We start from the raw sequence: 26,653 nt of genomic DNA, 5'->3' as shown, positions 1-26,653 counted from the left end.
GTTGAAGAAGGCGAGGGGAGGGGAGGGCGGGGGTGATGCCGCGGCGGAGGCGGCTCAGCACCCAGCCGCTGACCGCCCCCTCCTGTCCTCTCCCCCTCCCCCTCTCCCCGCCTCTCCCGCTCTGGGGCTGCCACGCCGGACCCGCTCTCCGGGCGCTGCGCTGGGTCGGACGACAGGTCTGCGCGCCGCGGCTGAGCGCCCACTCGCCCTGCCGAGAGAGCCGCCGCGGAGGGACCCGCGGGGGCGGCGGCGGGAGAGCTCGGCGGGCGCCGGAGGAGGTGGCAGTCAGGAGCCAAACCAGGAGGGAACTGGGAGGCAAGAAGCTTACGGCTCCCAGGCGCGCACCCCCTCCGCCAGGGATGGGTACCGGAGCGGCCCGGATCCTGCCCGGCCCACCGGGCAGAGGCTGAACCGCGGCTCCCGATCGTCCCGCGAACCGGCGGACGGACGCACGGACCGAGGCGCCGACGGATCTCCAGTAGGCTCCCGGCGGGACCTCGCCTTCCACGCGCCCCGCGCAGCGCCCCCCTCCGGAGCCGCGCCGGGCAAGCCGGCAAGGGAGCGGGGCTGATTGGCGGCCGCCGGCGGCCGGGGGAGGGGGCGCCACGCAGGGCCATGGCAGGCTCGGAGACGTCCTAGCCGGAGCCCGAGCCGGAGCCCGAGCCGGAGCCGAGCCCACGCCACCGCCGCCGCCGCCGCCGCCTCTCCGCGCCCGGGCCGCCGCGCCCCTCGCGGGAGATGGAACAGCGGAACCGGCTCGGCGCCCTCGGATACCTGCCGCCGCTGCTGCTGCACGCCCTGCTGCTCTTCGTGGCTCACGGTGAGCGCGGGAACTTTGCTGCGGCGGGGGGCGCGGGGGGTCCTTGCCGGGCCACCAAAGCCAGCCTGCCTCGGTCACCGCGGAGCAGGAGGAAGAGGATGGGGAAGGCTCCACGATCGACCGCCAGCCTGGTGTGCATCCGGGCCTGGAGGGCCAGGGGGCCGAGAGCAGCCGAGGGGCACCGCCGCGGCTGCCCCCTCGCCCGCTCGTTCGGAACCGGACCGGTGCTCCAGCTGCAGAGAGGTGCCCTGCAGAGCGCCAGAGCTGGTCCGCCCCCAGCCTGATTCTAGGGCTGCTGCCAAGCTCTGGGGAGAAGCGAGAGCCTCCCCGACCGCCCAGCCCCGTCGGAAAGGAAGCAGCTTGCAGCCAGTAGTCGGTCCCCGCTGCGACCCCGCCGCTGCTCGGCCGAACTTTGCTAGTGCCTCCCGCAGCGGGCCCCCGTGTGGCTAGGGGGAGGGGACGCCAGGCCTGAGCGCCTGGGACCCACTGCCCGGCTTCGGGTAGCCCCCGGCCCCCCCCCCCCGCCCCACAGCTGGTCACGCCTCTCTCTCCCCGCCCCCAGCTACATTCACCGAAGTCCCCAAAGATGTGACAGTGAGGGAAGGCGACGACATCGAAATGCCCTGTGCGTTCCGGGCGAGCGGAGCCACCTCGTATTCGCTGGAGATTCAGTGGTGGTACCTCAAAGAGCCGCCCCGGGAGCTGCTGCAGGAGCTGGCGCTCAGCGTGCCGGGCGCCCGGAGCAAGGTAACCGGCCGCCCACGCGGCGCCCGCGCGCTCCCGGGGCTCAGGCCGGGGGCGGCGGGGAGGTAACCCCAGAAAAGGCAGCCGGCGCGCGGACGTAGGGCGCCGCCCTGTGGCGCTGCGCATCTCGGTTCTCCCCCTTGACCACAGCATCTTCAACAACAGCGGGGGTAAAGCCCCAAACCCGTCATTTGAGTTTTCCTTCTGCCGAAACCTCCCCGCACTCCGTTCGTGCCCAGCCCCTAAATATCCACACTACAACCAGCCCAACCACACTTACTGGCTGGTTGTGAACTGGGCTTCTGCTGCGTGCTTGTTGTTGAGTGTAGACCATCTGATCCATTGGGCTCTCCCTGTCCTCTGCCACGCTGAGATCCATTGGGCACAGAGCCAAGAAGCCAAGCTCCTCTGGGCTCAGCTCCAGAGGCCAGCAAAGCACCGTGTACAGGGAAGCTGGCAGGTCACCTACAGCTCTCCTAGGGTCTGAACACAGACCCACCCTGCCTAGAGAACCCATATTTGTACACTCCAGCGCAGCATGCACACCTACCCTCTCCCCAGAGCCCCATCTGGAAGTTACTGCTCACAGCCTCCCCCTGGGCCCTGTCCACACACATACCCTTCCATCCAGCTTTTCAGGCTCCAAATTGGGAATCAGAGGTTGGGGGTGTGGAGGAACAAGACCGGGAACACAAGGCAGCTGAGCCTGCCTGCCCACCCCAGTAGCAATCCAGCCTCGCAAATCCTATGGCACAGGCACCAGGCCAGCTCTACTCCCGGATCCCGGGTAAAAGGCCGATGCCCTTCTTGCCCTGAGCCCCTGCCACAGCCCAGGCTGCTTTGGGTCCCAGCCACCTTGTGAAGGGTGAATCTGAGTTTCCAGGGCCGAGAGGCCGCGAGCCTAACGCCTCTCTTCCTCTTTGCATTGTAGGTAACAAATAAGGATGCAACTAAAATCAGCGTAAGTGTGGAACCCTGCGCGGGCCGCGGGAGACCCCTTCCGGCCGCTTCGCTCCCCGCAGCTCCCTCCCCTTTAGAAAGCTTCGGTGGTGCGGGGCAGGGTCCTGCTTCCAGCGTGGCAGGTGGCAATTTCGGCTGCTTGGCTAGTCCAGTCGCCTTCGGTCCCTGGTTGAGGCTTCCGGTTCTTTTTTGGGCTGGGGGTGGGGGGCGGTGTAGATCGAGGTCTGAGTTCCCTTCTTAGGAATGGTGCGCTCTGGCCTTGGAGTATCTGCTTGGTCTTCGGGCATTCCAGGCTGGAGAGGCGCACCTCTCCGCCCCGCCCCGCCTCCTTCCTCCTCTGCCGCCCCTGCGACTGCCCTCTCCTGGGCTTCGCTGCCTGACGTCTGTTGCTGGGTGTTATTGGCTTGTCAGGCCACACTCAGGGTAAGAGGAGGGCGGCAAAGGAGCGTCCAGACTCAGGCAGGAGATGCCTCGGTGTGTCCCTGGGCAGGGTGTGAAATTGGAAGGGCCCGGAGATAGCCAGGGCCTCCTTGGGAGTGCGTTGCCAAGGGGACGATTCCCTGGGTCTTCAGGAGGACCACAGCGAGTTTTCTTTCTGGAGTCTGGACGAGGCCACCTGGAGGAGCCAGCGCCTCACTAGGGGCTTCTGGATCCAGCGGTTGAAGCGCAGCAGGCAGTACCTTCAGCTTCCTCTGCCTCCTTGGGAAGGCAGAGATGTGGCTGTGAAGAACCAACCCAAACCCACTGCCATTCAGATTCATGGCGACTCTCTGGGGCAGGGTAGAGCTGCAGGGGATACATGACCCAGGCTTCCGGATTCTAGAAGGACATCGGAGCGCGGAGACATAGGGAGGGCAGAACTGCAGGCAGCATGGTCTCTGCAGAAGCTGGGAAGGCTGAGCAGCAAGAGCCTGGGGTTCCAGAGAAGCTGTGAGGAGGATGGAGCGTAGATCTTGCGGGTGGGCTATTGTGGGACATTCCCTTCAGGTAGGTGAGGGGAGCTGGGGTCATAATGCAATGGACGAGATAGAATCTAAGCAGGGTTGGGGACCCGTGACCCTGGAGTTGAGAGGGTGAAGGGGGAGCTGGGTCGTGACCGGGTCCAGCATGGGGAGGGGTGCACACTCTGGCCAGGAGGGGAGCCTGGGCCTGCCCCCCTAATCACTTCCCGCTCTGGCTCTCTCACAGACTGTGCGCGTCCAGGGTAATGACATCTCGCACCGGCTGCGGCTGTCGGCCGTGCGGCGGCAGGACGAGGGCGTGTACGAGTGCCGCGTGTCGGACTACAGCGACGACGACACGCAGGAACACAAGGCCCAGGCGCTGCTGCGGGTGCTCTCGCGCTTCGCGCCGCCCAACATGCAGGCGGCAGAGGCCGTGTCCCACATCCAGAGCAGCGGCCCGCGCCGCCACGGCCCCGCCAGCGCAGCCAACGCCGCGGGTACCAACGGCGCCCTGGGCCGCGCCACCTCCGAGCCGGGGCGCGGCGACAAGAGCCCGCCGCCTCCAGGGGGTCCACTGGGTTCCCCAGGTCCTGGCGTCGCCGAGGCCGCTTCCGCAGCCCACGCCGCCTTCACCACCACCACCACCACCACCGTTGTCGCGGCCGCGGCCGCCGCCTCGTCTGCGTCCCCGCCACCCGGTCAGGCAGTCCTTCTGCGCCAGCGGCACCGCTCAGGTAAGGGCTGGCGCCGGAGCGAGGCGCGCGCACGGGCGGGGTCTGCGGCGGATGCCCCCTGGCTGCTGCGTGGTCGCTGGCTTTAACTTGGGGTGCACCCAGGGGGCTGCCCTTTCGCCTTTGACTCTCAGCTGTGTGCCCTTTTTCCGCCACTTTCCTGACATTACTGTTGGCCTTTGGAAGCATTCACGAAGTGTATTAAGTGTATTAGGAGTCCCTGCCCAGGAGCTGTGGGCATCCCCAGGGTTGGTGTGCACCAGAGGGCACGAGATGGCCAGATCTGAGTTGGGGCCAGTGGGCAGAATGTCAGGAACGTGAACTGACTTACAGGAGATGTTGGTCAGCGTTAATGGGGTGCAGGGGAGTTGGGGGGGGGGCAATATGGGAAGGCCTCTCCAAATCCCCTGCTCAAAGATGCCCAAGTGGGTCCAGCTCCTGAGCTCACTCCTGTGTGTGATGTTAAGCAAGTCAGACCTCTCTGTAGGACATAGGGGTGATGCTTTGGGCTGCCAGCCACTGGTCAGCCTTTCAAAATCATCAGCTGGCACAAAGACAAGACATTCTATTTCCATAAAGAGTTACAGTCTCAGAAACCCACAGGGACAGTTCTACCCTGTCCTATAGGGTCTCCATGAGTCAGACTCAACCCCTTGGCAGGGTATTTTGGTTTGCCTCATCACTGGACCCCTCATGATCACACTGGTTTTGTGGAAACCCTACAGACAGTGACGGCAGGCTGGGCTCTCAAACATCACATATAAAACCTCCCAGATGAACTGGACCACCTTGCTGAGTGCCCGGGGTCACTGCAGGCTCCTGGACATCCTGCTGAACCCCAAGGGCAGACCCTCTTAGCACTACCCTAGGCTACCTAGTCGAGTGATTCTGGGGTTCTCTAATAGCTGAGGCTACCCGGGTCTCACTCTTGTTTCTGAACTGGTTACCTCCCATCCAGGCCTCGGCCTCAGTGTGGCTCAGGCTGCTGATGGGATATGGAGTTCTCCTTCCTCCCCAGGCAGTGGGGAAAGAGCATCTGTTAGGGCTTGGCTTCCCTGCCGAACTTGGAAGTTGTACCTCATCCTCTGACTTAACATTTTAGTGAGTCACTTCTGGGCTTGTTCCTCTTCCTACCCAGTGCATTAATTTAAGGGAGCACTATCTGCTGTGACAATAGACTCCATAATGTTAGTAGAGTAACACAATTCAAATGTATGATTCCTTATGCCTATAAAGCCCTGCCTTGAAGTCACTGCAAGGCACAGACTGACAGAGACTCTTCAACCAAGGGTTTCCAAGGTCCCTCTGGGCCTCAACATAAAAAAGGACTTCAAAAAATTCATGGAAAATGGAATTAAAGGATCATGAAATTTTCCCATGTATTTATTAAAGCCCTCTGATATAAGGGATTAACTTGGCTCTTTTTATTTAGAAGGGCCCTATGTATGTATCATTCTTGAGAGGGTTTAATTCTGTCAGAGAAAACCCAGTGGAGAGAATTTCAAAGGAGGTTGTTAAGGGTTTTACTAGGCCTAGAAATAGCAAGAATTACTTCCACAGTCATCCATTGGCCAGCGCTCAGTCACATGATCCAATGTAAATGCAAAGCAAACTGGGCAATGTAGTCCTTGGCTTGGCACTGCTTCACAACCTCAGCTCTTCACAATGGACAGAGAAATTGGATCTCTTGATACCTTAGTCATCTCTAATAGAAAAGTGCTTTTCAACTTTTTGGCTGTGGTTTAGACAAACAAGAGAACCCTCTGCCCGTCCCAGCAAGTAGATGACGTGTGCCACAGGCTAGAGCATACCGACATACCTCTGGGATGTCCCACAGGTGGTGAGGAGAGATGGCAATGCAAAGGAGGTAGAAGGCAGAAACCCAGATGTGAATTGTTCCCCCACACCCCCACTAACTGGATAACTAACTTTAGGCAAGTGACTTAATATCTTTCTTCACTGTAAAATGGGTGTGGCAATACCTGACTGTGGAGAGGGGCTGTGGAATTAAGGGAACTCAGTATGAGAATCGCTGAGCAGATGATCATTGGTAGCATCGTGTCTTAGCAGCGTAGGCTGAGAGGAAGAACGGGGAGAGAAAGGTGAGAGGTTAGTGGTGATTGCTCAGGCATGAAGGACTTTGAATGCCAAGTGGAGCCAACAGGGATGGTTAAAGGCTTTCTTTGGTCTAGGAAGCACCTGGAGAAAGTGGGCTTTGAAAGGGAACTTGGTTGTTGTGTACTGCTGAGTCGATTCTGCCTCATGGTGACCCTACCGACCTGAGTAGCCCTCTCACAGAGGGTTTCCTAGGCTGAAATCTTTGCAGGAGCAGAGTCTGGAACCCACCAATCTGCCAGTGGGTTCTTAACTTTTGCACTTCACAATTATACCACCTGGGGCTCCGTTGTTCCCTTGACAGTGCTGTTGTAAAAATAGTAACAAGATCAAGGTCACAAGCACCCACTTTAGTTTGAATCTGATGGCCAGACATTGACCCCTGACCCCCTTCAAGGCTGATGGGATTGCCTGGTGGTCGGAGGTGGTTGGAGTCCCAGTCTCTCCCTACTAGGGAGCTTACCAATAGGGTAAGGAAATTCCAGGGAATCTCCTCCCCACTGCAAGGAACTCAGCTAGCCGTTCTCCTTGGTGAGAGATGAGGGGGGACAGGACCCGGCACCCTGGAAGACCTAGGAGTCCTCAGCTCAGCTCCATGCTGGTGGTCATCTCAGTAGTAATCAATGAGCCAGATGCACATGTTCAAGGCATTCATTGCAAAGCAAAAGATGATAGGTTCAAGGCCACCCAGAGACACCTCAAAAGAAAGGGCCGGTGATCTACTTCAGAAAACCTTAGTGAGGATGGAAACAATCTATCCACAAACAAACAGAAAAGCAACAAGTGGCCCATCATACCTCAGAACACTAACAAGCTGGTCCGGAAATGCAGTCTTGACACCTGATCCTGCATGGGTGGAGCTGGAAGACATGATGCTGAGTGAAATTAGCCAATCACAAAAAAAGACGGACTCTGTGGCCTTACATAAAAAGACAAGAAAAGGCAAATGTATTGAGAACAAGGTTTATTAGCTATTACCAGGGCTGGGAGGGAGGGGAAAGGGGTGATGGAAAATCTCATTGATTAAGGGTAAAGTTGCCCAGCCAAGAATTATAATCATTGTCACTAAGTTGTACCCCGGTAAAAAGTTGAATTGTCAAAGGTCATGTGATATATAGACTGACAACAGTGAACAACAACAAGGACTGTCTGCTGAACCGCTGAGACTCCAACCCAAAACCCCATGGGACCCACGGAGAAGTTGAAGATCGGGAGACACCCCAGTTATCCAGGTCACTGTGTAGTCTCTGCGTCTTAAAAGCTTGCCCGTGACTGCAGTGCAACAGGTGGTCTCAATGCAGTGGGATCAACAGAGGGAGAGAGGGAGGGCCTCGGGAAGAGCAGGGTGTGAGATCCGTGTCAGCTGCCTCCTTGGTCTTCACACCAGGACCAGGGAGTGCCTGGTGGTCGGGACTGAGTGTTCCCAACAAAGGGTGCCTAGAAGGGCCCTGCTCCAAAGGAGAGGAAAGCAGAATCATTTCAGAGGTTCATGGACTCCAGGCTTCCTGGGTCCATGAAGGTGCGATGAACTCCTGAAACCGATGTCCTGAGATCATCTTTGATCTTAAACCAAAATATCCCCCAAAGCCCTCTTAAAAAGCAAACAATGGTTTAGCTTCGTGAGTAAAAGAGGTCTGCCTTGAGCTTTATGCTCTTTTAAGAACTGTCTTGTGACACCAAGTTGGCAACAGCAACTTACAAAATTAGATGGGAACCTTTGGGGGGGAGGGGCAGTGAGTGTATGGTGCCAGGGGAGGGACAGCTCCCAAAAGGAGGGGAGGATGGCTACATGCCTCCAAGAACGTCATCAATGTCAATGAGAGGTCCAGGGGGAAGTTGTGGACTTGATGGCATTTGTTTGGGGGTTGTTTTTTATCCTTTTTGCTATACATATTCTCAACAATAACAATAATCATTTTTAAACATTTATTTTCTTCCAAAGAAAATAAAAAAGAAAGCGGTAAAGAGCACACAAACCAGGTCTCGTGATTTGGGTTTGACTTGACAGCAACTGGCTGGCTAATGTCGTGTGCTGATATTTATGGGGCTGTGGACAAGGTCAGGGTGTGGGTAGGAACTGTGGGTGCCCCTCCCCAGGGAGCCCCCAGCCTGAAGAAGCAGCCCTTCCACTCACTCTTTGCCATTGAGTTCATGCTGACTCATAGCAACGCTGTGGGGCACAGCAGAACTGCTCCTGTGGATTTCCAAGACTGTGACTTATGGGAATAGACAGCCTCGTCTTTTGCCCTTGGAGCAGCTAATGGTTTCAAACTGTTGACCTTGCAATTTTCAGTGCAACATGTAGCCACCAGGGCTCCTGATAGGACAGCAGCAGGTAGCAATGAGCAGGATACAGGACAAGAAACAAGAAGGCACGTGAGCAGGAGGGGTGGCTTCTGTAGACACATGCATGCAGTCCACTCACCGTGATCCGAGAAGGACCTCCGAGCCTCCCATCTTTCTGTCTTCTACCTGGGCCGCCAATTGGCCAAGAAGTCTTCCAGGAAGCTGAGGACAGGGCTACCTGGGTGTTGCAGCCTGCAGGACACAGAGCAGGTGAAGACGGGGAACTGGTGAAACGAGCTCAGCACACCTAACTGCAGGATGAATGCAGAACTGAGTTTCTAATTAAAGAGGATCAGCCCAGGCCTGCCTGTGTGCCATGGCTACTGCCTGATTGATGGCCTTGGGGATGGCCGCAGACCACCTGTCCAGTCACCTGCACACCATCTCACCTGGAAGACAGTCCGAGGCCATCCCAGGCAGCGCTATGGCTGGCCTATTTGATGTCCGTCCTGCAGCCACGGCACAACCGAGCCCGAAGGCCTGTCCTGAGCCCTCCTGTGCCCAGCACCACCAGATCCACACTGACTGAAAGTTTATGTGCAAACACTCATTCATTTCACACCTCGCGTTTGTCAAGAGACATTTGAATCTTTGGGCTTCAAGCTAAGCCTGAGCTGCATTCTCTGAGCAGAATGGGTTTGGGCGGCTGGGCCCTTCCGAGCGTGCCTCAAAGCTGGCCCCTAATTAATCTGAACACTGACCCATTTTTCATGAACACTTTGCTGGTTGTCATTTCTAGAAGAGAAAGAAAGAAAACAAAACAGAATCTCTTCCGGACAAATGCTTCTAACCAGCAAAGACGCTGCCAGCAGCAAGCAAGGCATGCAAAACCCCCAAAGGATACAGTTTGCAACTGAATGGCTTGTCTGTTGGCAAGAGGTGCCCCTCTGCAGGGACCTTGGGATCAGATCGGTGGCTTGCAAACCTCTAATTAGCCTTGGGGCTGTGGCGCTGAGGCAGGGCGCCGCGACCCCCCGCAGAGAGCCGTAGATGTGGCAAACCACTGCCTGGTGCCCGCATGGGCACCCAGCTCTCGGTGTTTCAATTAATAATGAGGGTGAGACAGCCAAGGCCATGGGCGTGACGGCTTCTGAGAGGCTGTTACTGCTGGACACTATCACGGGGGGAGCATCCCTGGGTGTCACCATGGCAACCAGAAGCCATGACCGAGGGGTTGTGGGCAAGGTACAGACACTTGTCATCCAAGCCCACACCAAGGAAGGTGACAAAGCAGGTAGAAACCATGCCAACGTGACCTGGGAGAGTCACTACTTGGTGGGCTATGTCCCAACCAGGCCAGCAGCCTGAGGGGCCTGTGGCCCTGTGTGGGTATCAGAGGGAGTCACTGGGTCTGCCCATCTCCCTGGCTGTGGGAGCACCCACCACCATTGCCCTAAGTCAACAGCTCAGTCTCCCCTTCAAGCCCTGATATGACATGTGGATCAAAATTAAAGAGAAGCTAAATCTGGCAAAGATATCCCAGAGAGAGAGAGGACGAGGCTCTCCGAGCAGTGTGGAAGCTACAATGAAAGGATGAAGTGGCTGGGCCCCACAGCTGGCGAGAGATGCCTGCCTCATCCTGACAGTGCAACCGTGTGCCATTCCCAGCTGCTTGACCCCCTTCCCCTCTAGGAGCAAGCAGTCAGTCACTGAGGTGTGGCCAGAGCTGTGCTCCAGCTTGGCATGGAAGACAACAGGAGAAGGCAGCTCCGGACCCACTCCCAGAAACTCATGGATCCCTAGGGAGGTCAAGGCACCCCCCCGCCTGACTTAAGGACTGAGCCATCTCAGCAGCAGGAGTCTGCAGGGGGTGGCACTGATCCTGCTGAGGCAGTCATGGAAGGCATCCTTGAGGCAGTGTGTGCTTTCAGACCTGAAAGAGGCACCTGAGACTGGCTGCCCTCAGCTGAAGTCAGTCATGGGAAGTCTTCTGGAGTTTTCCTGCCCATGCTGTGCCCCTTGGGTGGAGAAAGCCACACCAAATGGAGTGGCCTGTGGTCCATCACTTAGCTCACGCTGCAGGCCATTCACAGCATCAGTGATGCCTTGATGGAAGATGAGACAGCTGCTCCCTGCACTCTAAGAACGATGCCAATAACAGCTGCCTTCTAATCTAAGCCACAACCCAAAAGCAAGCCCACTGCCATCAAATCCCTTGTGACTCATAGGGACCCCATATAGGATTTCTGGGCTGAAATCTACAGGATCAGGCAGCCGCATCTTTCTCCCACAGAGTGGCTACTGGATTTGAACCCCAACCTTGTTGTAACTTGCAGCCCAATGCTTAGCTCAGTTACTTCTAGCGCTCACTGTGGGGCGCTCCCTCCTTCCTGCAGTTCTCCCTCAAGGGGCATTGGTAGAGCTTTAGCACTCCCCCCAAAGGTCTGCAATTTGTCCTACTCTGCTCTAGTAAGGAGCTACAGCCTGAGGCCCCATGCACAGCTCTACTCTGGCCCGTAGGGTCGGAGCGTCACTGTGAGTCAGAATCCATGGGCTGGTAAATCCTTTCCCTCAATTGGTGCGCAGAGGACCCAGTCCCCACCCAGGCCTGGAGCCCTTTCCCCAGCTGGAGTGGCCGCCCTGGGGGAACAGCCTTTCTAAATGTCACCAGGAGCCGAGCCCGCCAAGGAGTGTTCATTAAGCAAAGCACAGCAGGTGCACGCTCGTCAGCTCTGAATATTAAGGATTCCCTGGCATCCGTGGGGATCAGCCAGGTCAAGTGCTTTGTAATATGGTATTGATTAGTTCTGGTCCATGTGGACAGTGGTGGGGGCCCGGCCGTGATCTGAGCGCCCAGGGCATGTTTTGCGACACCGCTGCCTGTGAGGAAGTCCTGTTCAGAGCCAGGAGAAGTTTCCACTTTGTCTTAGGTAATTGCTGCAAGGAAACTGAGGGTGATCAACTTGAATTCCCAATCCCAACCTTGTCCCCCTGGAGGAGGACAAATGCTTCCCTGGGGTCGGACAAGGCAGGGCCTGCTTCAGGGGACACTGTCCTGCTTTTTGAGCTCTCCAAAGAGCCCTGGCGGTGTGCTGGGTTACATACTGGCCTGTTAGCCACAAGGTTGGGAGTTCAAACCCATCAGTCATTCCTGGAGAGAAAGATGAGACGGCTTTTGGTTCCCATAAAGATGCATAGCCTCAGAGACCCAAAGGGGCAGATCTCTGTCCTGTAGGGTCCATATTAGTCAGAATCGACCCAGGTTTTCTTAGGGGGAGCAGCAGGTGAAGGAGGTAGCTGCTGAGGTACAGTTCTCCATAGCCTCTGCTGTGGGACGACCCTGGCGGGGCCCTATCCCAGGTCCGCAGTCCGAGGGGGAGGTTGTGTCCGGAGAACATGGTTGTCCACTGCCCTCATATCATCCCTGTTGTTTGCACAGCTTCAGGTGGCTCTGGTTTTTACAGGGAGCGTGTCAGCCCTGGGCTGTGTACAAAAGAAACACTGAAAGGGTCGTATCAGAGTTCTACTCCCCTTCCTCCTCCATGCCAGGGGCTGTGCGCACTCCAGTCAGAATTGGCAGACCCCTCTCAGTCCCCAGGGCCCGTTTTAAAGGGCAGGCAACACCGAGGGTGCTGGGCACTCACCTGGCCCAGGTCACCGCTCCAGCCAGAGCTGCCCATTCTGGTGAGCCTGCACCTCAGAGAGGTCAAGCACCAGTTCTAGGGTGAGTTGTGCCAAACGCAACAAACTGCACTGGGTGCCCACGCACAGCGACCCTCTAGGACTGAGAGATTCCAAAGCTGCCTATCTGTGCAGAAACAGGCTCCCTCCTCTTTCCGACCTTCCCATTAGCGGGCAGTGTGTAACCCGCTAGACCACCAGGACCCCAATTGTGTCCTTCTTTCTCCAGACCTTTCACTGCCACTTACCCTTCAGGGAGCTCGCTCATAGGCAGACCTGAGTGTAAGTGCCAGCAAATCCTTCCTCTTTCTGGCCACGGCAGTGCTCCTGCTGCCCACACACCCACCATGTGCCTTCCCCGCAGTGCCACCCTGCTCACCTCCGAGTCCTCACTCCACTCTGCCCGTGAGTGCCACGGTGTCAGTCTCTGTGCTCACAGGCTGCTCTGTGGCTGGTTTGTCAGATGGAGGATGCCAGCTCTTTCTCCCTAGGCACCTCTGAGTGAACTTGAGCCACCAGCCTGTGGGTGAGCAGCCATGAGCACTCACCTTTCGCCTCTCCCAGGACTCCCCCTGCCAGAGGGTGGCTGAAGGGGTGAGAGCAGCTAACCCCTGGGGCCAGCGGAGGTGAACCCAGGGCCCTACACTCAGAGAGCACTCCACGGGTGTTGCCACCCAGGATTCAGGGTCCCTTACTCTGGCCTCAGGAGCTGGACTCATGCCAAATCCTCCCTCCTGCACCAGTTGTACACGTGAGGGCGCTAGAGGGAACAAAAGAAGGCTGCGGGGGGGGGTGGGAGGGCTTTGGGATGGGAAGTGTTGTGGGTGGCAATATTTCCGCAGCTTGCTGTTTCTGTGTTTGTCTGCCTGTGCCATTTCAAGAGGGAGGGGCAGCAGTGGGGATGAAGCCAGGTCCTCATCTTTCCCAGGGGGCTGTTTTCCATGAGAAAGGACTACCTTGATGAACAGGACAACTTCATTCTGGTTCCTCTCTCGAATTCAGCCAGCAAATCACATCACATTTGCACACACCCCGTAGGTCTGGCAGTGCGATGTGGCTGCTCATTGAAGCTGCCTGGAGTACTGCAACAGGCGGCCCCCGGGAGGCGCCGGCTCTCGTTCCTTTGTTGTGCCCTGCTGGCAAACCTGGAGAGCCAGCTGATGGGCTGGGAGGCGGTGGGGAGGTGGAGCTCCGATCTGATGGCTTGGAGGCGGTGGGGAGGCCCAGCTCTGATCTGATGGTCTAGGAGGCGGTGGGGAGGCCCAGCTCTGATCTGGTGGCTGGGAGGCGGTGGGGAGGCCCAGCTCTGATCTGATGGCTGGGAGGTGGTAGGGAGGCAGAGTTCTTGGAAGACGTGGTTTGTGGAGCATTGGATGTGTGCCCCTCCACTAGAGAGTGTCAGGGGAGTGAGTGCCCCAGGTCCGGCCTGATCTGAGGCAAGGTTCCCAACAGCTCCTATATTGGGCTCTTCCAGGGGCAACAAAGTCATTGGGGCCCTGCGGTGGCCCGCAGCCTAGACTCTGGTGCTGCCTCGGGGTATGCGCCCACCTGCGTCCACCTGCATATCGTTTCTGTGCCCACACTGTGCTGGCTGTGCTGATGTGTGCAATATCAAACATCAAAAGCAAAGGCGCTACCCAGCATCCCAGATGAGCAGGGAGGTTACTGAGGCTAGCCCAGAGATGCTGGGAGCATGAGGAGGTGGCAGCTTGGGCCAGGAGACCAGGGTCCCTCCTCCCACACACAGGAGTCCCTCCCAGCACAGGAACATCTGCCACAAACCCTCAGAGAAGAGGTCCACCACCCACAGGCGGGTGTCGCCAATACCAGAGAATCTGCCCTCTGCCGAGGGGGCTGGCGGCTGCTTCATCCCCAGGAGCAGCCAGGGAGCCAGCAGCAATGCCAGTCCCCATAAAGTGACCTTTATTCACATGGGTTCTTGGTCCAGAGGAAGGCTTCAGTAGGCCAGGGAAGGATACATTGACAGCCTCCAAGTGAGTGTGATCACTAATGGGCTGGGGTTCCTGTCCCCCTGGATCTGGCCTAACTTGGCCTGGCCCTCAGGGAAGGAGCTGCCCAGCACTTCAGGGAGACCACACCCCAGCTTCCAGGGCTCACTGGGAGCATAGGAGGTGCTCCAAGGATGAACTCAGCTGGGCACTGAGGGGATTGCAACAGTGGGGCCAGAGTGAGCCAAGAGTGGGATCAATGGCCAGAGGAGGGATCACCCACTGCCATCTCAAGGGCCGCAGCTGACCTTCCTGGCCTGGCTGAAGACGTCACTGACAGAAGTCCCCTTGAGGGCTAGTATGACGCCTCATTTCTGAGTCCCTATGATCCCCGGCTTGGCCTTGGGTCTGGCACGCCAAGATGCTCATCCATCAGCTGGTGCCCCTCGAGTGTCTATCACATGCTGCTCCCAATGACACAATATGAGTAAGACTGCAGGGGTCCTGAGAGGCAGAGGCAGAAACCAACTAAGCAGACTGCCACACCCAGAGTAGATCTGTAGCCATGGCTGCTGCCAGAGGAAGAGGCCTGTGGGCTACAGAACAAAGAACAGGGAGGGCTGGCCCAGTCAGAGACGGTCCCTACAGAGGTGAGGTTTGAGCCATGCCATGGAAGATGGTTGAGAGCTGGCTACGTAAGAGAGGGAGAGAAGAGCCTGCCAGGAAGCAGGAGCAGCATATGTAAAGGTCCTGTGGCAGTGAGAGCTAAGGCAGTGCAAGGGCCCTCTAAGAGATTCCTGTGGCTTTGACAGAGAAAGCAAGGAGGGGGAACAGAGGTGAAACTATGCCAAAAGGATGTTGGGGCCCAAGTCCTGTAACGAGAGCAGAGAGCTGTGACTTTATCCCGAAGGTAGTTGGATGGGAAACAACAGAGGAAGGGTGGGGCATGGTGTTCTTGGGAAGGACCAATCTGGCTGCAGTGTGGAGGGTGGAGAGGGTGGGGAAGAGTGGGTGAGTAGAGACTGCTTCAGAGACAGCGATCCAGCCAAGAGATTGGACAAATCTGATGGCTGCATGGGGGGACATCTGGGTGAGTGGGTGGCTGGATGGGTGGGTAGTAGGTGGCAGGTGGATGAAGAGATGGGGCAGAAGAAAGGGTGTGTAGGTGGGTGGCAGATGAAAGGATGGGCGATGGATGAGTTGCTGAGAGATGGCTGGAAGCCCGAATGGCATGAGATAGGTGGCGAGTGAGTGTGTGCATGGGACGGGTAGAAGGATCAGTGAGTATTGCACCAGGCAGGTAGAAGCAAGGGTAAGTGGCTATGTGGAGGTAGGTGGTGGATGTGTGGAATGAAGAATGAGTGGATATGCGGAGCAGATGACAGACTGAGGGTGGGTGGCAGGATGGGACATGAGCTGAGCGGTGCAGCACAGATGGTATGAAGGCTAGAGCTCTCAGGACCTGACCAGGGCAAGTTCAGACCAAGTGTTCCAGGACAGAGGCTCCCAGTGCGGCCCCCAGAATCCCATGCTAGCTCAGGCTCCTGCCTACAGCTCCTGGGCCACAGCGCACAGAGAGGAGAGATGAACCCGGGATGTGGGCATCGCCAACTCCTGCCTGCCGCCAGTGGCCCTGGCCCCTCAGCCATTCAGAGCAGGGAGTTACCTCCCCCTACTCACAGTGGCCCAACCTCCCTAAGCCTCTGGACTCCACTCAGGTCCCAGGGGAGAGCTTCCAGGGGGCTTCTGGACACTAATAGACACAGCCTGGCCCAGACTAGCTAGTGACCACCCATGTAAAAGTTAGCCTAGATATATTTGTCAGACACTTATGAAATTAAATCTCCAGGTGGACAGATGCATAACTGTGTTTGCATTAAAGACTAATGTAACAAAAAATACACACGGCGATAATTAATAACGTATCCTAATCTACAGAGTCATATTTTAATGCGGGACATCTCCTGGGCAGCTCCTCGGCACTAATTGTATTTAATGAGCGCATGTTGTAGGATTTTCAGAGCACTATCCCTGGGCAGTTAAAACGTGTTCACCTTTTCTGTTAGATTGTGTTGCTGGAAGAAAAAAAAACAGTCCCCAGTGAAACAGACAGAAAGGAAGAGGCAGGTGCCAAGGTGAAGGCAAGAGCATGGGCAATGGGGAGGAACCACTGCCGTGTCTGAGGCCCACTCTTCCTCTCCCCTCTCCCCCACCCCAGGCCGCCATCACCCCACCTGGCCAGGTGTGTGGGCCGAGCCTGCAGCCTGGACCCACAGAAAAGCAGCCTTCAGGGAGCAGGCTTTGAGTGCCTGCTGTGGATCTGAGTGGGGCAGCCCTAGGTGGGGCTGAAGCAGACCTGCCTCTGGGGGTGAAGGCTATGGAAGGGGGCGGGTGGCCACAGGTGCACAAGGTCCCCATCCAGCTGTCCCCAAAGCAGCTCAGCTTCTACTGCTTTTAGAGACTGGAACTCCATACAACAAATCCATCTCCCATCAGCCAGCTTGTCATACCGTGGTGGCTTGGCTGTTGTTAGGATGCTGGGAGGCACACCCCACTGGGATTTCACATTCCAGCAGGGCCTCCCATGGTGGACAAGTTTCAGTGGAGATCCCAAACAGAGATTAGGAATAAAGGCCTTGCAATCTACTTCTGGAAATTAGCCAGTGGAAACCCTATGGGGTAAAATATCTGTGCTTCCCAAAGTGGGCAATGCTGCCCTGTGGGAGGTGATGGAATGACTGGGGGATGCATGGGGGGAGGGGTGCTGCAAAAAGTCAACCAAACCAAAAATTCTCTGCCTACTTAGACCAACCCGAGAGGACAGGGAAGAACTGTCCCTGTGAGTTTCCAAAACTATAACTCATTACGGGAGCAAAAAGCCCTATCATCTCCCCAGGAGTGCCTGGTAGTTTTGAACTGCAAACCTTGCTGTTAGCGGCCCAGGGAGTAACCATAATGCTGCCTGTGCTAAAGTCAACCTCTACACTTTACCCTCGAATGTGGACTGGAATACAACAGGTTTTCATTCCCAGGGACGTGCTGAGTAATTCTCGTCCTGAAAAGGGGTGAGGCCAGATTAATTTGGGAGGCTGTGGGCTACACGGGCGATTGTCCGGTGGCATGCTGGCAGGGGGTCTCCCGCATTGGACGACGGCACGGCACAGTGGCTGCAACAAGGGACTGGCGGACGGTCATGCAGGTGGCTCAGTCAGAGCAAGACTGCAGAAGCATGCGTGTGAGGAAAGAAGAGGCGGGAAGGACGGGGATGCGCTACTGCTTCCAAGGCTTGAAACCAACTCAGAAGCTCATGGACCAGTTTCTAGGGAAAGAATTCGAAGTGGCTTACAAAACTGCTCAGGATGTAATGAAATACCTGTTTTCAGATGGAATGTTTTTAAAGGGGAACAATGAAGGTCAAATCCTTTGGGGGACAAGCCAGGCAGAGAGAGGAGGAGGGGTCAGCTCCCGGGACTACCCTGGGCCCTCCGAGGTGCGAGGCGGGCTCCTTCCCAGCCCCCTTTCAAGGAATGAAATGGAAATGCTGTAGGTGAAGCAGCGGGCTCATCAGCCAACCAGAGCATCACTCATTCCTTCAGCACACCTTGGATGAGCTGGGCAGAGTGCTGGGGATGGAGGTGGCGGTGGTGGTCTTCATGCTCACAGAGGAGACCAAAGTTGAAGGTAAATCCACCATAGCTCCCCAGTACAGGTTAAGGAAGGGGTGGCCCTCCTGAACCGTTGGAAAGGCTGGTAGGGGAGGCGTGAGGACAGGTGTGAGTGGAGCTCTCTGCAGCCTTGACGGTTAAGGAACTTCAGGCAGTGAGGGGCCCAGGTGACTCCAGCACCAGCTAGCCTGCTAACTGAACGAAGCCCCCTTTCCTTAGCAGGGAATGGTCGCTCATCATGGTCAGGGCTGCCCACAGCCAGTCCACAGCCACCAGCCTCCAGCCTGATACCGTTTCATTTAGTAGCACCATTAAAGGCTCATTTGGGGCAAGAGCTCATTTCAAAATAAATCGGAAGCTGGAAAGAAGTTAGCAACAAAACTGGCCACATTAAAAAGCCATTATGATGTTAATACAGGAAAGCAAAGCGGGCGGGTCCCACTCTCCCTCCCTGCAGTCAGCCTGGGGCTGGAGTCCAGTCGGGCAGGGGACTTAGGCTCCATCTCTATTCCAAGCCTCACTGGGATGTCCACCCACCGCCCACCGAAAGCCCCCATTTCACGGGTGTCCTGCCTCTTACGCAACAGCCCTGGGTCTCAGCCACGTCGTTTCACCTCCCAGCATTTCTGGTGCCCACTCTGTGAGCTAGGGGTAGAGTGACAAGGGTTGAATGTCAGTGGGAACAGGGGTGGCTCAATGGTGGACTCTTGCCTCCATGCAGGAGACCTGGGTTTTTTCTATTCCTGACCAAGGTACCTGTCTCTCCACGGAGGCTTCCACGTTGCTGTGATACTGGAACTTCCAGACTAAGTCACAGTAGGAATCAGGGCCTGGTGATCTAGTTCTGAAGATCAGCCAGTGAGAATCTAATGGTCTGAGGGAGTGCACAGGAGCAGGCAATGTGTGGTTCTGTTGAACACAGGGTCTCCATGAGTCAGAGACCAGTCCCAGGGCCGCCAGCAGCCACGGGCAGCCCAGGAGGTGCTGGCCACCACTGTGATCGTCCTTCACAAGGCTGGGCTGGCTCTGCTTGAATGCCCTGCGTCTGCTCCTCCCCCTTCCTGAGCCCCAGGTTGGGCATCAGTTTTCCCACCCAGCTCCCCTTGATCTGGCTGTTGCTGGAGCTGAGGGTAGAAGGAGGTGCGAGGCCAGTCCTCGCTGCTTACACAATGACCGGACAGGTAGCACGCATTGTCACAAAGGTGTTTGTCGGGGACGGGTGGGGGCAGGAGCCACATAAGCATCACAGACATTGGTGTCAAGTGTCCTAGCCCTGATGCCCCTGAGGGGCAACGCCAGCTCAAAGCTCCAGGGACGGTCAGCCATCTTTCTGCCAGTGAGTCTGGGTCAGCTCAGAATGACTCTGAAGAACAGAGGAAAGCCGCCCCCTGTGGGTTTCCAAGGCTCTTTATGTAGAAAGCCTCATCTCTCTCCCTTGGGGTGGTGGGTGTGTTCACACTGCTGACCTTGTAGTAGCAGCCCAAATCATCACCCACTCTGCCACCTGGGCTCCTGTGTAGGATTTCGGCAACTGCCAATCCTTATGGGAGCAGACAGCCTCCTCTGGAGAAAGATGAGCTGCTGACCTTGACCTTTTGCAGCCGACAGCGCCACCAGGGTTCCAGAAATCCAAAACCAAACTCACTGCCGCAGAGTTCACAGCAACTCAGAGCGGCCCTGCAGGACAGGGAAGAGCCGCCCTGTGAGCTTCCAGTGCCCTAACTCCTTACGGGAGTAGAAAGCCCTGTCTTTCTCCTGAAAAGTAGGGGAGGTCTTGAACTACTGACCTTGCTAGTTGTCAAACTTAGACAAAGAAAAAGGAGGGTGAGATATCTGCTGGATCAGGCGAGAGTACTCACAGGACACAGGCTGGGGGCAGAGGAGTGGCCAGGGAGAGGCCTGAGAGGTCCTGCCTGCTGGTGCGATGTCAGCTCCCCGGGGGCAGAGGGAACCAGGTTGGACTCCACCCTAAAGGGTGGCTGTCCAGAGGAGAGAGGAAGGGAGGTAGCCTGGGGGAGCAGAGGCAGGAACACTCTTCGGGAGGCTGAGACTGTGCCCTAGGCCAGGTCCCACAGAGGTCTGCCCCCCCCCCCCCCAGCTTTGGAAAGAGAAGGGGTGTGGTCAGGAAGCGAAAGCCAGCTGAGGCCAGTCTAGGCCCTACCTCTGCCCCATCCAGTCCAGGAGTGTGCCTGGCTCCTCTCCCACTACATGCTGGAAGGACATGATGTCACCAGCAAAGTCAGGAACTGCCCCCCAGCGGCTCTGTGGCCCTGGACTGGACCAACCTGCCTGTGCTCTCCCAGCTCCACATCTTTTTCCTGGTGGCACTTGTGGCTGCCGGCTTTTGCCCTAGTTACCAGCTCACGTTAATTTTATGGCGGAAATTAATTCTACCTCGTTCCATTAATGCTCAATTTATTCCTTTGCTGACAGCCTGGGAATAAATAACCGTGAGGGGATTTCATTGGAACATCAGCAGAGGAAGGCACATTCTGGCTAGCTGTTTCTTAGTGCCCCTCAGCGGGCAGCGGGCTCACCTGCCAAGTGCACCTCCATTGGTGGGGGCTGGGGGGATGGCGGGGGCGGGTCTCCAGGAGGGTAGACTTCTGGAGCCTCCCTTCTGATGCTGCCAGTAAGAGGTGACTCTGGCGGCAGCCAGCCATGTCGGGCTGAGAGGGCCAGCTCAGAGCCACCCCATTGTTTCCTGGAAGGGGATGCCTGGGCCACTCCGGTATCCAGGAAGCACAGGGGCCACTGCGGTACAAAGTAGGGCCCTGGACTCCACCCCCGATGGCTGCAAGGGCTGGCCCTGGGCAGTGGGAATGAGCGCAGGGGGCTGGGCAGAGGGTCCGCCACCCACAACTCACTCCGCCCCACCCTGGGGCTCCACAGTGAACCCTGGAAGCGAGAGAGCGGACAACCCCGGCCAGGAAGAGTCGCCAGCCGCTGGCCAGTGTTGGCAGAGCCTGGACTGGTGACCAGGCAGACCTAGCTAGACCAAAATTCTAGCACAAAAAAAATTTTTTTAAAGGACCTATGCTTTTACTTAAAAACCTCCTCCCAGTTAAGTTGAAATTCACAATTCTTTAACCGTCTGAGGGCCCCGCACCATCTTTTCTGCAAAGCAGACCTTCTGCCTTTACAAGCCCCCTGAGCGCTATTGAAGTAGCCCTGAGCCACTGCATGTGAGGCTTTGAGCTGCTAACCACAAAGTCAGCAGTTCAAGCACAGCAGCTCCTCCGTGGGAGAGAGATGGACTGTCTGCTCCAGTAAAGACTGACAGGCTCGCAACCATGGGGGACAGCTGCCGTGATCAGAATGGACTAGGTGGCAGCGGGATTTGATCTTGGAGCTCTGCAGCAGATGGCAGTGTGTGATCATTGAGGGGGGAGCAGGAAGAAGGTGGGGCGCGGGACAGGAGAGGGAGAGGGAGGGCCAGCTGCAGGAGGGACCTGGTACCTCTGTACCACATGCGTTTCCCCCAGGGATTTAGCAGGGTGGGTATTCCCAAGTGCCCTCTCGATGGTCCCACTCGGAGGGACACTCCTGCACCCTAGCTGTCTGGGACTACTCCATCTGGGACTCAGGGATCAGCCACAGTTCTGGCCATTTGTTCCCAGCTGCCCTGGCAGGCAGGCCGCCATCCCTTGTGCTTAAAATGGACTTTATGGGCCACACACCAAAGCCAGAGAAGCTTAGATTGTGCCCACTCGTGGGCAGATTCGGTTCTCAGCCTCAGATGCAGTAGAACAGAAGAAACGGAGTAGAACTGAGGCCCAATGCTGCCAGGGCACTCCCCCTGGTCCTTGATTGTCCCAGACAAGTAGCCCTGGCCCAACCCAGAGGTGGGTCGGCTAGAAGCTGGAGGTTCTGCCTCCAAGCTTTCAGTACCTCCTGTGTTCACTCCTGGAACAGCTCTGTCCATTGACATCTCTTACCCTGGGACTGGGCGTTCTGTGGCCCCTGTACTCAGTATGAGACATTACAGTACTGTGCTGGAGGGGAAACAGCAACCACAGCAAAGCATCATGGTATCCACCTGCAGAATGAGGCAGCTAGAGCCAGGTCAGCAGGTGTCCCAGGCTGTGTGGATGGATACCCTGGCTTCACGGGTAACATGGCCGGTCGGTCTGACTCAGCCCAAATCTGAAATCAACTTAGCACACTAAGTCATATTTAAACAAATATGAGGAGGCTTCTCAAAGTTCATGGAAAATTATATCCTTTCATTCCAATTCCAGAAATGTTTGGAAGCCCCTTATACATAAGAAAGTTCAGAAGAGAAATGTCTTTAAAAGGTACTTCCACAGAACCCTCTAAACTCAGGGACAATGTTTGTAAACCCCCGAGCCCAGGGCAGCCCCTTGTCTGCAGATCCCAGGTTGCAAGGTGCTGGTGCTGGGTACCCGACGCCGATTTCTCCTGTCTCCAGAGGAGGGGCTGCATTCTCCTCCCTATGTGGCCCCCATGAAAGGTGCTGCCAGCCACAGCAGGGACAGAAGTACCCCCTGTCCCCCACCCCTAGTCCTAGCTAGAAATAACTAGACAGGCAGAGGGAGGGTGGTGGCTTCCCCGGCTGCCTGTCCCTGCTGGTCAACTCGACAACAGTCCACCATGATCCTTATGCCAACAGAGCCAGGGGTCACTGTATACACCCGGCCTTCCCCCCAAATGACCACTCCCACAAACCCCTAGGCCTGTGGAAGCCCAGGCCAGAGTGGGAATGGCCAGTTACCATACCTCCACCCTTGAGCTCACTCCCAGGGTTGGCCTTCTGTCGGGTGAGCAGAGCCCGGGCCCTGAGTGTGGCATGAGCACCTCTGCTGCAGTGGCAAGATGGCCCACGTCACCACGCATGAGCCTCCTTGTTTTGAGAGCCGAGGCCTTGCCCAGGACCACACAGTGAGTCAGCCACAGGGCTAGGCCTGGACAGCCACTGCTGGGTGCCAGCCCACTGTTCCATACCACCCCCCTTGGTGCTAAATCAGTCACCCTAGTCATCCTCTAGCAGACCACCCCCCTTCCAGCCCTGCTCCTCGCCCTATCCCCGCTGCACAGAGTGGTAGGCCCATGACCCTGCTCCTTGTTCCATCCCTATCCCCCGCCCCCTGTTCCCTCCCACTCCTGTCACCACCCCGCACCCCCACCCCCCTGCAACACAGCAGCAGGCTGAGGGCTCTGACCAGAGAGGCCCTCTTTCAACCCGAGGTCTTTCCTCAATCTGTGCAGTTTTACCTCAGAACCTTGACTCCGTGACTTAGTCATGGAGACCAATAAGCCAGATCCAGCAGCAAACAGGCCTGCCCCTCACTCTCAGATTTGCCTGGCCATGCCCACCACCCTCTGCTCCGGAGTCGCCCTGCACATGCACGCCCACTCTGCCCCCATGTGGTCTGGTCGCCAGCATTTGCAGGTGCATAAGGATCCTGGTCAGGAGACTGGGCAGGGTGGGGGAGCAGCAATGAGGCTGCCTGGCTGGAGTCCTGTGTGCCCAGGAGACAGCATTCACCACCTGGGTCCCCCGAATTCTCCCTGCCATCACCGCCTCCCTTAGCCCTTCCAGGGGTATGGGAATTGAGGAGCAGCTGGGGAGCCCAAGTTGTTGAGTGACCACCATGCTGTGACCCAGCTGGTGGACAGCAGTGTTCACCTGGGCCAAGCTGGAAGGGCAGCCAGGAGAGACGGCTGTTGGAAAATCTACTCTCTGAAGAGGAAGGTTCACACATGCGGGTTTGTCCTGCCCTTGCAGTTCTTGGCAGTTCTCAGAGCTGTGTCTGGAAGCAGAGGACTAGGGATAAGACCCTGCAGAGCAGGAAGGCCCTGCCACCTTGAGCCTTGAACCCAGATGGAGTTCTGAAATGTTTGAGCTGGAAGAACCCTCAGGCACTCCTACCAGCCCTCCTGGGCCTAGGGAAGTAGACTCAAGACCCAGCCAGAGTTGGAATGGCTTGGGGCTGGGAGGGGGATGGGCCAAGAGAGAAAAGACTGAGCACTCTCCCAGTTACAGAGTGGGCCCCCCCTGGGCAGGGAAGCCCCGGGCCTGCACTCTTGAGGCCTGGCAGCAGCTCTGGGAGACAGCGGTGGAGGCAGTGGGGACACCATGTTCACCACACAGTGTTGACCCTGGAAGTGGCCGCCTACATCCCTCACCAGCCCCGGTGGCTGGGTCAGGTGGAGGCAGGGCAGACCGCGGGGGGGGGGGGGGCGGGAGCAGTGAACCAGGAGGATGAGACATTCACCGGGCCAGCAGAGAGGCCCTGTCTTGGGGAGCCCCAGGAGCAGAGATGCTTCCACAGTCGCCCCTCTCCCTTGCCACTTTCCAAGTGAGCCGCCTGGGGGCCAGAGGGTGGGGCCCAGGGAGTACTCTCCAGGAGGCCTGCTGGGACCGAGTGAACTGGGTCCCCAAACACGTGGGTTGTAGCTTCTCTCATCTGGTTTATCATCCCATCTGGGCCTGGGTCGGCCGTTGGGTTAATGAGGCAGGTGTACCACAGAATGGATCCCAAGTCACTCTCTTGATAGTTTTATAAACGAGAATAAACTAAAAAGCCTGCAGAGGAGAAAATGGGTTACGATAGATGCCAAGACACATGGAGACTGCCAAGGAAGCAGGAAGACGAGCTTGGAGAGACAAAGACTTTGCTCAGAGCCAACAGAGGGGGAGAGTCGACGCCGGGTCATCACTCCCATTTAGGCTTCTACCTTCTCCAGGCCCCGCTGAAAGACACGGTTCCCTCGGCGGTCAGAGAAAAAGAGGAAGATCCTTAGTGAGATGGCCTGACCCAGAGGCTCCACCACAGGGTCACACACGGCAAGGATTGTGAGGCTGGACAGGCCTGGGCAGCGCTGTACTCTGTGGTACCTAACCAGCCCGAGAGCACCCAACAGCAAATCACAGCCGCCCAAACTGCAGGATGATGCATTTGCCGAACCCACCCACGGCGGTCTTTCTGCTACAGCAGCTGGAATGCCTCCGCCGCCGCCCAGCAGATGGCTGCACTGACCATGGGCACCAGGAAGCATGAAGGTAGGGAGGCAGGGGCAGGGGTCTGGTAGTGGCCCAGTGGGAACTTCCCGGGCAGGAACCCGGGCCAATGCCCGGATTATCCTGAGGGACCCTCACTTACCCACTGAGAAAGGCTGAGCTCCCTCCAGCTACAACCCCAGAATCTCACCGGGATCCTGACCTGCGCTGAGGGGCAAGACCCACACAGGAAACATCAGGAAGCCCAAGACAGGCGAATGGCCCAGCTGCACATGGACAGGCAGAATGCTTGAGGGGGCACGCCCGGGGTGCACCCATGGAGAAACAGGCAGTCTTTTTTGAGTACTGCAGACACGTAGTGTCATATTGGGGTTCAGGGGCAAGGGCAGAAGCAGGTTGTCTTCTTCAAGCAACATGGGCTTTTGAACCAGAACACAGCTCTTGTTGCTGATAACAGTTAAAAACAAAAGCAACTTCCACGAGTACTAGTCACACTTCATGAAGAAGGAAGCGTGGGTGTGTAAACTCTGGGGTGTGCACACATTGGGTGAGTCTGTGAAACACTTCAGACATGGATCAGGGGTGGCCACCCTTTGGGGACAGAAGAGTTCATCTTGTTGTTCGAAATGTTAAAATTATTCAAGAGCCATAAACATATTTTTACAAATAAGTGGGCTCACCATGATCTGAATCATATCCTTTATGAAGTTTATCAATGAAACTGTGACCATTTTATGTTCATTTTCAACTGTACTTCAGGGCCACACCAACATACAAAAAGAGCCGGGTCTGGCTCCAGAGGCCGCCCCCGGACACGGATGAAGCTGGAGGCCATTAGCTGAGTGAAAATAATCAGACACAGAAGGACGGATCGTGTATGAGTCCACTGTCACTAAAAAAAAATATTTAAAAAATCAAGAGAAGGTTTCCACATTAAAAGAAGCATTCTTTGATGGCTGGGGGAGGAGAAGTCACAAGCTAGATCACAGACAGGTGGTAACTTGGGTGAAGGGATGACAATATCCAGCCTGGGGGAGATGGGCCAAACATGATGGAGCCAGGACGAAACACTGAGATCCCATGAATTGTCGTAGGCAGCACTCACTGCTGCTCTGCTCCTAAACCACCATCGCATTCACACCAAAAAGGCATGTCAGTTGCAACATATGGCAATCCCAGGTGCATCAGTGTAGACCTTTGCTCTACCAGGTTCTCAGTGGCTGTGTTTGTGCGTGCAGAATGCCAGCCTTTTTTCTAAGGCACCACTGAATGGACGCTGACCTCCAGACTTCTGGTTAGCCGCCAAAGCACCTTAACCACAATCGGCTGCCGAAACGGGGTGACCTGTAAATAACAAATACCAGGAACAAAATGCTTGATCCTTCAGCCAAGGCAGCCACTGTGCGCCAGCCTGCTCCCCAGCAGGCTCGCCTGCTCCCTTCTAACCTGTCTTCTCGCCCCCCTGCAGGCACCAGCCCTCGCGATGCTACAGACCCGCTCCTGTACCTGCTCCTGTTAGCGCTTCATCAGCTCCTGCGCTTGCTGGTGGGGCACTGACACCCCGCCCACCGCTGCGCCGCAGCCGCCTCCTCCTCCTCCTCCTCCTCCTCCTCTTCCTCCCCCTCTTCCTCCAGCGCAGAGCGGCCAGGACCCTCTGTGAGGACTGCCTCTCAAAGGGATGCAGAGAGACTGAGAGAAGCATGAAAAATTCCACGTGGGAAATCAACACATCATATTTTGGGGGAAGTGACACAAATGTAGAACACCTAAAAT

The 26,653-nt window shown here is 56.8% G+C and overlaps 1 protein-coding gene across 1 annotated transcript; it reads left to right on the top strand.

Moving 5' to 3' along the window:
• Positions 1–634: 634 nt before the first annotated feature.
• Positions 635–26,437, top strand: VSTM2B (V-set and transmembrane domain containing 2B). The gene is made up of 5 exons (XM_075537903.1): positions 635–820; positions 1,383–1,567; positions 2,496–2,525; positions 3,713–4,202; positions 26,349–26,437. The coding sequence occupies exons 1-5, from the start codon at positions 739–741 to the stop codon at positions 26,435–26,437; spliced, it is 876 nt and encodes a 291-aa protein (XP_075394018.1). The 5' UTR covers positions 635–738.
• Positions 26,438–26,653: the final 216 nt, after the last annotated feature.

Source organism: Tenrec ecaudatus, chromosome 18 (assembly GCF_050624435.1).
Source record: "Tenrec ecaudatus isolate mTenEca1 chromosome 18, mTenEca1.hap1, whole genome shotgun sequence".
In the NCBI taxonomy this organism is placed as follows: domain Eukaryota; kingdom Metazoa; phylum Chordata; class Mammalia; order Afrosoricida; family Tenrecidae; genus Tenrec; species Tenrec ecaudatus.
Note: the sequence above shows the minus strand (reverse complement) of the source record. Positions and strands in the feature narration are given on the sequence as shown.